We start from the raw sequence: 13277 nt of genomic DNA on the forward strand, positions 1-13277 counted from the left end.
ACTGATGAGGTTGGATAGGTCTTCACTGCAGAGGGCCCTGCTAAAACAATAACATCTGTCATAGTGTATCTTAAAAATTTCCACTTACTACTCTTCTCTACTCCTTACTTCCTTAATCAGTGATGCACCTTCATAGCAACACATCAACAAAGTTGGTGTTCCATACTGAAGGGAAGTTAGCTGGTCTTATACTGAAGTGGAAGAGTTTTCCTTCCTCAAAAACAGACAAACCACTTGGAGAACATGTGCAGTTAATGTACACACACACAAAATATAGCCTTCACAGCCTTATTTTCTCCATAATTCTAACCAGTACTTTACTCATCAATTCCTCTACAATTTTCAGGGGTCACTCTTCCCCTCCACTTTGTGTATATAATACTCTGTTTAATACACATAATAATAAAATCCCATCAATTTAAATCTCTGTGTCATATCACTTCTCTTCTGCTTGCCAAGTTCTGCAGTATACATATTAGATTTCTGCTTTAACAGTAAACTCTATTTTACTCTAAAGAGGAAACCGATACTTTTTTTTTTTAATATCAACCTACATATGAGGTTGCAGAATCTATAGGGCATTAGTTTTCTATGTAAAACTAGTGTATTATTGAAAAACTAGAGGAGTCTGAGAGAGAGAGAGAAAGCTGATCATGAATTAACAAAAAAATTGCTCTCTTCTTTTTAGAGTATACCTAAAAATCTTCAATTTTAAATGGCATTTAAAATTTACAGCAATTAAGATAGCAATTCTACATATTCTCCATCATAGACATTCTATGAATTTTCTATATTAGTTTTGACTTATTTTTTTGCAAGCATCTTATTATGTCCTTTGCAGTTCATTGGTTAGTCAATTCCAATAAACTTTAGTTGTTGGTTTTGAAACATTTTCTGGCCTAGTTATCAGAATGAATTGCATTCACTCTCTGTCAAGCAGAAACACCAAGACTGTGTTTGAATCCAACTATGATATGAATGTTTTTAAATGGTAGATGACTTATCACCTGGTATGAGACTGCTGATCTCATATAAGAGGATTGAAGCAGCTTACATAATTTCATGTTTCGTCTCTCTAGAGCAGCGCTTCCCAGATTTTTCCTACAACGGAACACTTCACAAATCCTGAAATTTTCACGGAACACCTTGGTTATTTTGTAATGTATTAATAATTAATAATTCATTATTAATACATTACAATATTAATAATTAATTATGGCATAATCATAAAGAGTATTAATACACTTATGTATATGGTGTGACATGTTGACAAATATAAAATTACATTTAAATCAGTTATTAATCACTGGACTAATGAAATCTTGTAGCATATTGTAGTTTCCTCAAGCTAACATCGTTAAATTAATTTGTGCTGATTTTCATTGACATATCCCATTCTGATTGCCAAAAATTTATAATATTATTATAAGTACTTATGAGTGAATGCAGACTTTTTCTCCTGTGTGCTGGTAGTTTTCCCCTCCTTTTGTACATCCTGAAGATTGCTTTGTAAGTTGGAGGTAGATGAATCACTATCTGTTGTGTCACAAACACCTTCAATAAGAGATTTCTTAATACCAAAATTAAATAAAGTCCCTTGTCTTTTATTCATATTAAAATTTAAATCTGTTGGCTTATTACTTTTAAAAAATCACAGCACTATGGTTTCGAAACAAGCACTTTCACCCTACAATACGAACTTGTGAAGAAAATATCAGTATTACTAGATTTGAGAACCGGATACAGACTACCTTGATCTTCAATTTCCGTGGAAAAATTTTCTTTATACTTCCTTGCTGATTGGTCACTAACATTTGCAACACAGATGTTATTTCGTTCAGTGTTGAGAACAGAGGATACACTGCCCATTCTTGCAATCGGCTTGCAGGCAATTTTTAATGACCAGTATTAAACAGCAATATTCCCTTTCCTGAATTACTTCCTTGTTTAAAAATACACGGCTTGGTCACTGACATCACGGAACACCTATTCACAGAACAGGGTTTCCGCAGAACACTGGTATTCTGCGGAAACCCTGCTCTAGAGATTGATATATATATATATATATATATATATGTCAATAAGGCAGAACACCAGAATAAGATCGTAATAATTATTTTAATTCACACCGCATTTTATCCTAATTATATAGAATTTCTTCAAGTGTAAATAAAAAACTAGTAGACAAACAGTAAAGACTAATAAAGGTGACAACCACTATATAGGTATAGAAGTGACTGATGTTTTTTTTTTTTTTTAATATTTCTAGTTGTGTTGCATTGCTCAGCACATTGTGCTTGTTTATGCATTTGCATGCATATGTTTGGCTAATGATGGCTATGATCTATTCAGACAAGTTGATGCTTGGATTTAATGATTGTCAAATTTTTTATATATATATGATAACTCTCCTTCTTCTGTTGGATAATCAAATTACAGTTAACTAGTTGATTCTCATAATTAGCATGATACATTTACCCTGCATACTTAGTGAATCATCTCTAAATGACCAAAGTTAAGACGTTAATACAATATTGGTCCTACAAGCAACTTATATAAAGCTAATAATAATTCTTCTCCCAGCACAACTTTTTTTTATTTTTATTTATTTATTTTTTTTAATGAAACACAAGCTTCTCAGCTTTATTAATAACAATTAAAAACAATTTAGTTTGAAACGAAACTTTTCTGTGGGAAGAAAAAATAATTACAAGGAATTCTGTTTTAACAATTATTATTATTTTTTTAAACTTAAACAAATGAATTAATGTCTTTATTACTCAAAGATGATAGCAGGTTCCTATAGTAATAAATTGAAGCTGTTATTTTTGCAAGCAACCATTTCATTACTGGCATATAGATTAGATTGCTTTATTATTTTTACATCTGGAAGGTACATCAGAAATTTTATTATAAAGTAGTATATATATATACAGGTATCCCTTGATTGACAGGATTAATTAATCCCTCGTATATCAAAATCGTGTTAATCAAATATGATAATCAATGGTAAAAATTACAGTTCATCCTAATAATTCATTTTATATGATATTATTTTAGGAAAAGATAAAAAATGAATGCAAAGTAAATGTTTAATAAATGCTTGTACCTACATTAGTTACTGAAATTTTTTATCCAAAAAGTTATCAAGAGTTGTTTGAACAGCTTTAGTTTTTCTTATCAGCATAAATTCTATGATAACAAGCAAAATGACCCTCTAAACCTCAGTAAATAAGAATTCTTCGTTTAACATCTGGATCCATATCCTTTACTTGCTGCTTAAGCGATTCTAAACTGCAAAATATTCTGTCCAGTTCTTTGATTGTTATCTCATTTGGAACCTCATCTTCACATTCCATTTGTTTGTTGTCTTCATATGCACATTGTTCAATTTCAAGAAGACTGTTGTCACTCAAATCTTTTGAATCCAATAATTCTTTAGCATCTTCTGCATCAACACCATCAAAACCAAGGTCTTCACCAATTGCAAGGATTTCTTCAACCACGTTGTTCACAGGATTTTGACCACCTAAGTCATTAGCGCATTCTGGAAAAGGTTTTTCCAAACAGCTCTCATGCAGTTAGAAGACATTTGCTTCCACAAGTCATGAATATTTTCAATTGCATGTTTAATGTTAAAATTTTTCCAAAATTCTTGGAGCATAATCGCATTTTCTCCCGTTGTTGTTTCTACTGCCTTTGAGAATGTCTTTTTAAGAAAATAGGCTTTGAAAGTTGCAGTGATGTCCATGGGTTGTAACAGTGATGTGTTTGGTGGAAAAAAAGAAACTTTCACATTCTCACACAAGTCATTAAGAGAATTTGGATGACCAGTTACGTTATCTAAAAGCAAAAGAGCTTTGAAAGCTAAGTTATTTCTTGTGGGAGGAATGACATCATCATGCTCATGAGTTTGCATGGTAAATTTAAAGGCACGTTAATTAAAACTCAATCAAATCCCACGTTAAGCAAAGGATACCTGTATATATGTGTGTGTATACATATACACACATATACATATAGGGATAAAATTTAAAGTATCCCTGTTTAAGGCTTTGTGGAATACCATTCAGTGATCCAAATGCTGTGAAACTTTGCAGGAATACATTGTGATTCATGTGGAAGTGATATCTCTGGGGAAAAAAAAAAGAAAAAAAAGTGGTTCCAAAATAATACCAAATGCATGGAATTTTCATATCATGCAACTTAGCAGGTGCCAGGAGGTTTTAAAAAGATGGCCACAGCATTTTCCCCTTCAATCTGGTTGTTAACGTCCGTAGTGATAGTACTAATCTTGCCCCAACATGCTTTGAATGCTCATGAAGCTATATTACCTAAACAGTTGCAATACTGTTGCTGTACTCTGCAAATTTCATTGCCTGAACAAATGTTGATGAAGTCCACTGTCTTCTTGTGCTCTGCAACAAATGATTAGTCATTTTGAAGAAATGAGATTGTTGAGAGTTAGACCTGGCAGAGGTCACAAACCAGTCAATTTACAACAAGTTAATGAAGTTGCTACTGCTGTTGTGGAGCAGGCCATGAATAACAGAATTGGTTCCTGCAAGACACGTGCTGTCTTTCAACAACAACAACAACTGTCTGGAAAATTCTACAGAAGATTCTGCATTTCTACCCATTCAAGATACCCCTTACACAGGAGTTACACCCACAGGACTTTGAAAGTCGACTGACACTAGCTTTAGCATTCCTTGCTCAAGTGGAGTTGGACGCTGTATGGCTGTGGATGATTTTGTGAAGAGATGAGGCTCACTTTCACCTGAACAGAGTTTTGAATACCCACAGTTGCCAGGTATGGGCTGTGCAATTCAACAAATTCCTTTGCATTCACTGAAAGTTACTGTCTGGTACAGTTTTACAGCTTTTTTATCATTGGGCCATTCTTCTTTTAGGATATTCACCAGCGTGGTCATGTGACCTGCTTAGTTACTGCTGAGAGGTATCGGTATGATACCTCTCGGCAGTAATATGATAAACAATTTTGTTGTGTCACAGCTACTGCAGTGCCTGTGCATGAATTCAGTCATTTTGATGCAGGATGGGACCCCTCCACACATTGGTTGATCTGTACAGGAGGGTCTTCGAGAACATTTCACAGAAGCCAGAGTGATCAGCGGTGCATTTTCCACTGCATGGCCACCTTGTTCACCTAATCTGACTCCCTGTGATGTGTGGCTCTGGGGATTTCTCAAAAACAGGGTTTATTGGAATCATCCTGATTGCTTGTCAGCACTCAAAGACAGCATGTGCACAACATCAGTCCTGACCCACTGCATTCTGCCATTGAACTCATTGTGCAAAGGAGGTAGTTTGTGGCATACCAGGAAGGATAGCACATTGGACAGTACAGCCAGCAAATGCATAATGGAAGTGAATAGAAATGTGTTATTTATGCTCGTGTTGCATTTCTCCTTCTTACACACAGAAAAAAAAATTACTATGTCTACACTCGGTATATCATACAACATTCAATACATCATACAATATATCATCCCTTGTGGTGAATTTCAGAACCACCTTTTTTCCTCAGATATTGCTTCCGCATGATGCACAATGTATTCCTGCAAAGTTTCACAGCATTGTGAGATGGCACTCCAGAAGGCCTTAAACAGGAATACTTTAATTTTGATCACTCTACGTATATGTGTATATATATATATTTTTTAAAGAATAAATTTTAAATGACTTTAAACCGAGATAAAATATTGAATTTTAATGATAATGATACAACCAGTTTCAGCCTTTTACAGCCTTCTTCAGGTATCCACTAAAGGTAGAACACAGTAATAAAAAATTGAAGTTACAAAAAACTGAGAATTACAGGCAAAAAATGCAATACATAATTGACACAAAAATGTTGTATTTTTCAAGTCGTTCTATCTAATGTGCTATTGTTTGTTGTATGCGTGTTTGCAGGTTTTCGTGAGTGCCAGTATTGAACAACTGCAGTATAGCTATCAGGGATGTTATAACTCAAATTGCTGTTCAAATGTTCAGGATTAAGGAAGAGATCTCTGGACTCCACGATTTTCCTTTCAAACTCATCACTACTGCGAAAAATGTTTTCGGATTTATCCCAGCAAAAGAGAACGGACTTTAGGGAGTGTAGTGAAAAACGTCCAGATGTTGTATTTTTAAGGACTTTTCTTAAGTCATGTTCTTTTCTCTAATAACCCTCATGACAATCTACAGAGCCACTCAGTTTGCTGGGATAAATCCGAAAACATTTTTCACTGTGGTGATGAGTTTGAAAGGAAAATCGTGGAGTCCAGAGAAATCCTCCTTAATCCTGAACATTTGAACAGCAATTTGAGTTATAACATCCCTGATAGCCATAATGCAGTTGTTCAATACTGGCACTCACGAGAACCTGCAAGCACGCATACAACAAACAATAGCACGTTAGATAGAACGACTTGAAAAATACAACATTTTTTGCCTGTAATTCTTAGTTTTTTGTAACTTCAATTTTTTATTACTGTGTTCTACCTTTAGTGGATACCTGAAGAAAGCTGAAACTAGTTGTATCATTATATTGATTTATATTGATTATTGTATTATCATTAAAATTTAATATTTTATCTGGGTTTAAAGTCATTTAAAATTCATTCTTTAAAATGTATCATTATAACCAAGTAGAAGATCAAGAATACACACACACACACATATATATATATATATATATTATCGTTCATATTTACTCGGTAGATAATGTTATAAAAAAATTTGTTTGAATGACTATATACCGAGAATGAAAAAGAATAAGGTTTAATGTTATACTACTAGTTTCGTTGAATAAATCAACTTCTTCAGGTATCACAGGCAAAGAATTATATAAAATGACAGAGACATCATAAAATTACATCAACAGATCTAGTATAAAAGACAATAGTAAATTTTAAAACAGGAATGCGTGCTGGAGTTCCAATTGAAGTTGACTACGTGCGTGAGCTGTCACGAGTGTGCCAATACTGGACAGTGGTAATGTGTGTGTCAAAAAGATTGTAGCTAAGGCTGTTGTTAATATGGGATGAATCGAGGGATATTTCTCTAGATTCGATAATCTTTCTTTCGAGTTCATCATAACACACATGGATATTAGAAGTTGGCGGCCTTCATCCAAGTTAATAGAGAAGAGAAAGTGGCTAGAGAGAGCGCTGGCCCTTGTCCTATTGTAGGATATGTCTCTTTGGTGTTCTTCCATACGTAAAAGAATGAATTTAGCTGTCTGGCCGTAATATGGTTTGCCATATTCACACAAAATTTTGTATTCTCCTGGATACTGAATAGGGAGCTGTTTCACTTTAGGTCTACTTAGTATGGAGCGAAGTTTTGGAAACGTAGTGAAGCAAGTTCTAATGTTGAATTTCTTAAGAATTTTTGCCAGTTTTTGGGAGAGAGAGCTGATGTATGGCAACAATATAAAAGCTCTTGGGGGAGAAGAATCTTCAATAGCAGTTGAGCAATGGAAAGAGAATAATTTATCAATCTTTTTAAGAGAGAAACCATTGTTGACAAAAGTCCTTTTTAGTGATGGGAAGAAGCATAAGAATCTTCCCATCACTATCCTCCGTCATTAATTTTCAAGTTTTTCGGTCTAAATCCTCCACCTCTAGCTGAGTCCATTCGACAATGCCTGCTGAATATCTCAGAACAGGTATGGCCCAGGTGTTAATTGCTTTTATCAAATTTCCAACATTAAGCATGCACTTAAGGAGTTTTCTTAGTCGTATTCTGCTCTAGTTTTTTCTTTGATCTTATAATGCAGAGTTTCTGGTGCTTCTAAAATTCCCAAATATTTGTATCTTTGAATTTTATTGCCTTGATTTTTTCACCATTGAACAGCTCGATTTCGTTCAGATCTTCAAACTTTCCTCTTTTATTCCAGCAATTGCACATTTGTCTAAGCCAAAGTCTTGACTGAATATGTGCACAGTATTAAGCAACGAATCAAGTTCATTCTCTGATTTTGCGTACAACTTCAGATCGTCCATGTATAAAAGGTGAGATATCTTTGCACAGTTTGATAACCATGAGCAGTTTTATTTAAAATTCTAGTTAAGGGGATCAATAACAAAAGATAGACAATAGAGGAGATAATGAGTCTTCTTGAAAGATATTCCTTTTTATGTTTACCTCTCCAATTTCTTCTCTATTCAGAACCAACATTATTTTCCAATTTTTCATGCTGGATTGCAAAAATTTTTGTATTTTCGGTATTAGCGAAAAAATTTTGTAAATTTTTTCGCTAATACCGAATAGTTCTGTGCATTTTAAAATCCAACTATGAGGCACTGAATCAAACACTCTTTTATAATTTATCCAAGCCGTATGAAGGGTGGTTTTTCTACGTTTGCAATTTTTCAGAATCATTTTATCGATCAGCAATTGGTCTTTTGTGCCTCTTGAATTTTTGCTGCTACCTTTTTGTTCAATTGGAAACAGAGAATTTGCTTTAAGATAGCTGTATATTTTGTCAGCTAGTATGCCTGTGAGTAGCTTAAAAGTTGTTGGCAGGCAGGTTATTGGTTGGACATTTTCTTGCTTTGGGCCTTTTTCTTTATCCTTTATGATCAAAAACGTTTTCCCTGCTGCAAGCCACTCTTCTTTGCTTTGTCCTAAAACCTTGTTAAATTGATTAGCAAGTCTTTCATGTAAGCCTGTCAGATATTTCAACCAGTAACCATGTAATTCATCCTTCCAGGGTGTTGACCAATTTTTTATCCTTTTAGCTCGCTTTTGAACCATTTCAGTTGTTATTTTCAGTTGGTCCATTTTTCGTTCTTGAGATTCGCTCAATCCACTTTGCCTTGTTATTGTGCCTCTTAGAGTTGTCCCATAGGTTTTACCAAAATTGAAGTGTATTTTCTTTGTCTGTGGTATTTATATTTATATATTTTTTTAAGATTATCATTCCTGCAGCAATCAGTTTTCTTTTAAAATTGATGCTAATTCATGCGAAACATCGAATTTTGCTTGTACTGTTCAGTGCGTGCACAGTATCTTTTTATTTTAGCTGCAACTATTTTTTGCTTCAATTCCTCTAATACTTCATCAATAGGTCATGTTCCAATATTATATCTCTTTGAGTTTTTTTCAGATTTTTGTGTTTTTCAGCTTCTTTTCCTTAAGGTTTTTCAAATTGCTCACGTCTGCTCTGAGTTTAAGAATTTTATTCTCCAGTCGACGCTTCCATTTCGGTTCCTGAGCCTTACTGCTTTTGGGTTCACTAATCTTATAGCCTAATTCAGATGTTACAACATAGGCTATTGAGTACATAAGTTGATTCGTTTGTCCAATAGTTCCAGTAAGGATAGCCCTTGCAGCTTTATTGGCTTCTTGTAGGAGTTCCTTCAGTTTTTGTTGAGGTACTTGTCTCAATACTGGAAGCCTAACTCGTTCCAGGTTGCAGTTCATTTGCTCAATAATTTTTGTATGTGAGTTCTTGTTCCTTGTCTGATAGCTTCCTTTCAACTATTTGTATATTTTCAAGATTTTCAGCATTCTACATGTTGGAATCTGGTTCTGTTCCATTCATATTCTTGGTCAGTTCAGGGTCAGTACAGTCTCCTTTTACAGCTTGAGTTTTCAGTGCTTCTAGCTCAAGTTCACTAAATATCTTGCTTTTGATAATGAAGCTGCACTGCTGCATCAACCTTTTGAATGAAATTTCCGAATTTGGGTGTTGTTCAAGCCAAAGTTGGAACATTCGTTTCTGAAATCCCCTAACTGAGGGGTTTGAACTGTAGAAGTGCTGCATGACGACGATTTTCAGCCATGCTCCACTTTTTCCTAGTAATTACTTTCTAGTTCTGTGGATCTTTCCTGTAGCCCACTTGTCGCTGGATGTCCAGGAAGCCTAACATCCAGTGCCGTCGTTGGTAACTTGCACAACAACCGATGTGGTATAGAGTTCTGATTTGTCTTCACCATTTTTAACTGGAGGTGGGCAGGTACCTGAGGAGAAGGTAGACTCCCACTGCGTGAAGTGGAAAAATAGGAAAATAGAATCATCCTTAGCCCTCAAATACTCTAATAGCACTGGGGAGAAGGAGCAAGATAAAAAGAAATACAGAGGGAAAGAAGAATAGGGACCAGTCTCCAGATAATATAACAGGTGTATGTTACATGAAGTAAGGCTTGGTCCAGCTTCAGGTGCCTCAGGTTCACTGTGCCCATACTCACTAGAGTGAGCCCTTGATATATATATATATATATATATTGTGTGTGTGTGTGTGTGTGTGTGTGTGTGTGTGTGTGTGTGTGTGTGTGTGTGTGTGTGTGTGTGTGTATTTTTTTTAAGACAATGGTCCAACCAGAAAAGAGTTGTAAACCTATAGTACATTAGTAGCATCGATTTACAACTAATAATGTACTACTAAAGAATACTCGAGAGACAAAACATATTTTTTTCAAACTAGTTCAGTTGGAGTAGATTTTGGGGAAAAAAAACATCAAGTTTATGTTTTCAAACTACCAACAATATATGGAGGCTCATTTGATACTAGACGATGAAAATCATCTACCACTCAAGAATGTTTACAATTATCCAAGTAATAGTACGATTTTGAACCCACAGGTTGGAAAGTGGAGATGCTAAACATTTGATTATCCAAACCTGAAAATGTTTGTGTTCACAGAAAAAATGATCAAAATATAATTTTTGAACTAACAAATTGGCAAATAATAATTAATTTAAAAACAGTTTACAGAACAAAAAAGCATAATTAAAATTTAAGAAAAAATTAAATCAAAAATATTACAGCATAGAAATAAGTCTTTGAAAAGTTTCTAAGAACAACAAAAATTGTTAGTTACATACAGTAAATCAGCATGAAGCTTTTGTGACATCTGTAGGATGGTACACTATTGAGCACACAACTTCTGTAATCTCATTCTGTGTTGTGTAGAAAAGAAACATTTCTCTCCATGAATATTTGTACACTGATTGGAACATAACTATACGTTTAAGTAAGAATGACCTAAGAAATGTGTGGCATATACTGGAATGGGTTCCAAAATTCCAGCACAACCCTTAAGCAGCTAAATTCAGTTATACTCACTCTGTATAATCTCATTGTGATTATTCCAGTAGAAGATATTTAATTTATATATTGCAATCTAAAATTCTGATAATACTAAAATATGTTAATATTACATATTAGCATAATATTTTTCTTATGTTAAATAACATCCTGTCAATGAATTTATTACACCAGAGAGAAAATAGGAATAATGTTAGTTATTCACTATCTTGGTAAACATAATCAAAAAAAAAAAAAAAAGATAGAGTGACCATTAAAAAAGTAGTTAGAAACGGTTAACTTTGACAGGCTTATAGCTACTTATACTATAGACCTAAAAGGATCTAAAACTGATAATAACACTCCTATGTTAGTCTGATCTCACAATTGACTCTCACAATATTCATGTCATCTTGATATGATGACACATTAAATAATAGCTTATTAAAGTTATTAATAACTAATATTATTTGTCTTATCTCTGGTCTAATAAATTCATGAATTCCCTACACACTCATTATTAGTTATTTTGGTAATAGCTTCCAGCAGTAAGGTTGATTCTAAAGAGAGGTTTACATTCATACTATTTTTATATTTTCTTTTTTGAAATAGGGAAATCTACTTGGAAAATTCTGGGCAAATTTTTGTTCGTGGCAAAAATATAACACTCACTGAAAGACAAGTTATTAGAGAAGTACTTTGGTAAGTGTTTTTTTAAAAATTATCATCATCATCATCGGAGATCTTCAGGTAGTCAAGGGCTCATCAAGGAAGCCCACACATCATCCACACCAGCTCTCATACCTTCTCTGAAACTTATTCACACTAATGTGCTCATTACTTCAACAGGCAAACTGTTTCACTCATTCACTGCTCTGTGAGAGAAAAATCTAGCTCTTACCACTTTCTTAACTTTTTTTATGTTGAGTGCATAGATGAGAAGTTGGTTAATCAACCTATAGTATGTTAGTACCATGCATGGGTAGTGGGTTGGGAAAGGAGCAACTTGTTTACATTTGATTTAAAAGCCTATGTCTGACACAGAAAAAATGAGATTGTGCCTGTATCTCTTTTTATTTAACAAATTGAGAAAATCAACTACGATCTCCTTCAAAATCGTTCCCTTCTGAGTTGACACACAGCTGCATACAAAAGCTGCCAACATTCAAAGCAATTCAACAAATCTGGTTCATCCTTAATGTGTTGCAAAAGGTCCAAACGCGGTTCCTTGTGACGTTCTTTTTGTTCATCTAACAACATTTTTGGAACCATTTTTGCCCAAATCTTTTTCATGTTCAATTCTTCTGTTAAAATGCTTCAAACACTTTCCCTGTCTAACAAACTTTCTCAGCTACAGTTCAAACACCCAATCTTCTGTCTTTTCGAATCATATCTCGCACTTTTTTAATGTTCTCATTGATAACTGCTGTGCGTGGGTGGCCTGGGCGATCATCATCTTTCACGCTTTCTCTGCCTTCCAAAAATCGTTTGTGCGATTCAAAAACGTGCGCAAGACATGCACTCTTTACTGTAAGCCTCAGTCAATAATTGAAATTTTTCCATCATGGATTTCTTCAGTTTCACAAGAAACTTGATGCTAACTCGCTGTTCACTCTTATATTCCAACGTTTTCCAACCGAGGGTAAGAAAACATCTATATTTGAACACGCTTCCACTCGTACTGAGTAAAGCGATGGAGTTGAGCCTTGTTTCACAGTGACAGGTTAGAACGGGGGGTTCCCAACCTTTTTGGTCCCTGTACCCCCTTGACTTTTAGTAAATTATCTGGTATCCCCTATTCATTATAATAAGAAATAAATTCTTAAGTTTAATATACAGATTCAAAGAATATAAGAAATAAACAGTAATTAAGTTTTCATAAAAGCTTTATTCGGTAAATAAATCAATTACATTATCATAAAATTGTAAAATCTTTATTAAACTGCAGTAAAATCGTCTAGTGAGACCCTTGATTCTGTTTATTATCCACCAACAGTTTTATTCTTGGTACAGTTTTTGAAATAGATGCCTGCATATCACCAGTTTGTTTCTTGTTTTGGACTTGATTGAAAACAGAACTGAGAATCCTCATTCTCATAGATAAGTTGTTATAAATGGAATTAAAGCCATGTAAGCACATTTGGTTATAACAGGATATGCTTCTCCAAGTGTACACCAAAAATTTTCTAACTTCATTGATTGGAATTCAATTCGGACTTTCTTTTTATTGGG

At 34.2% G+C, this 13277-nt stretch overlaps 1 protein-coding gene across 3 annotated transcripts in view; it reads left to right on the forward strand.

Moving 5' to 3' along the window:
* The window catches only part of LOC150098799 (gamma-tubulin complex component 5-like), a 304536-nt gene that overhangs the window by 85381 nt on the left and 205878 nt on the right, over positions 1–13277 (forward strand). For all 3 annotated transcript variants that reach the window (XM_090405102.1, XM_090405103.1, XM_090405104.1), the window contains exon 7: positions 11658–11747. In XM_090405102.1, coding sequence (XP_090261228.1) covers positions 11658–11747 — 90 coding nt within the window. The remainder of the gene's footprint in view (positions 1–11657; positions 11748–13277) is intronic.

The sequence above is a fragment of the Typopeltis vanoorti genome, chromosome 15 (assembly GCF_054136105.1).
Source record: "Typopeltis vanoorti isolate ZY-2024b chromosome 15, IOZ_Tvanoo_1.0, whole genome shotgun sequence".
In the NCBI taxonomy this organism is placed as follows: domain Eukaryota; kingdom Metazoa; phylum Arthropoda; class Arachnida; order Uropygi; family Thelyphonidae; genus Typopeltis; species Typopeltis vanoorti.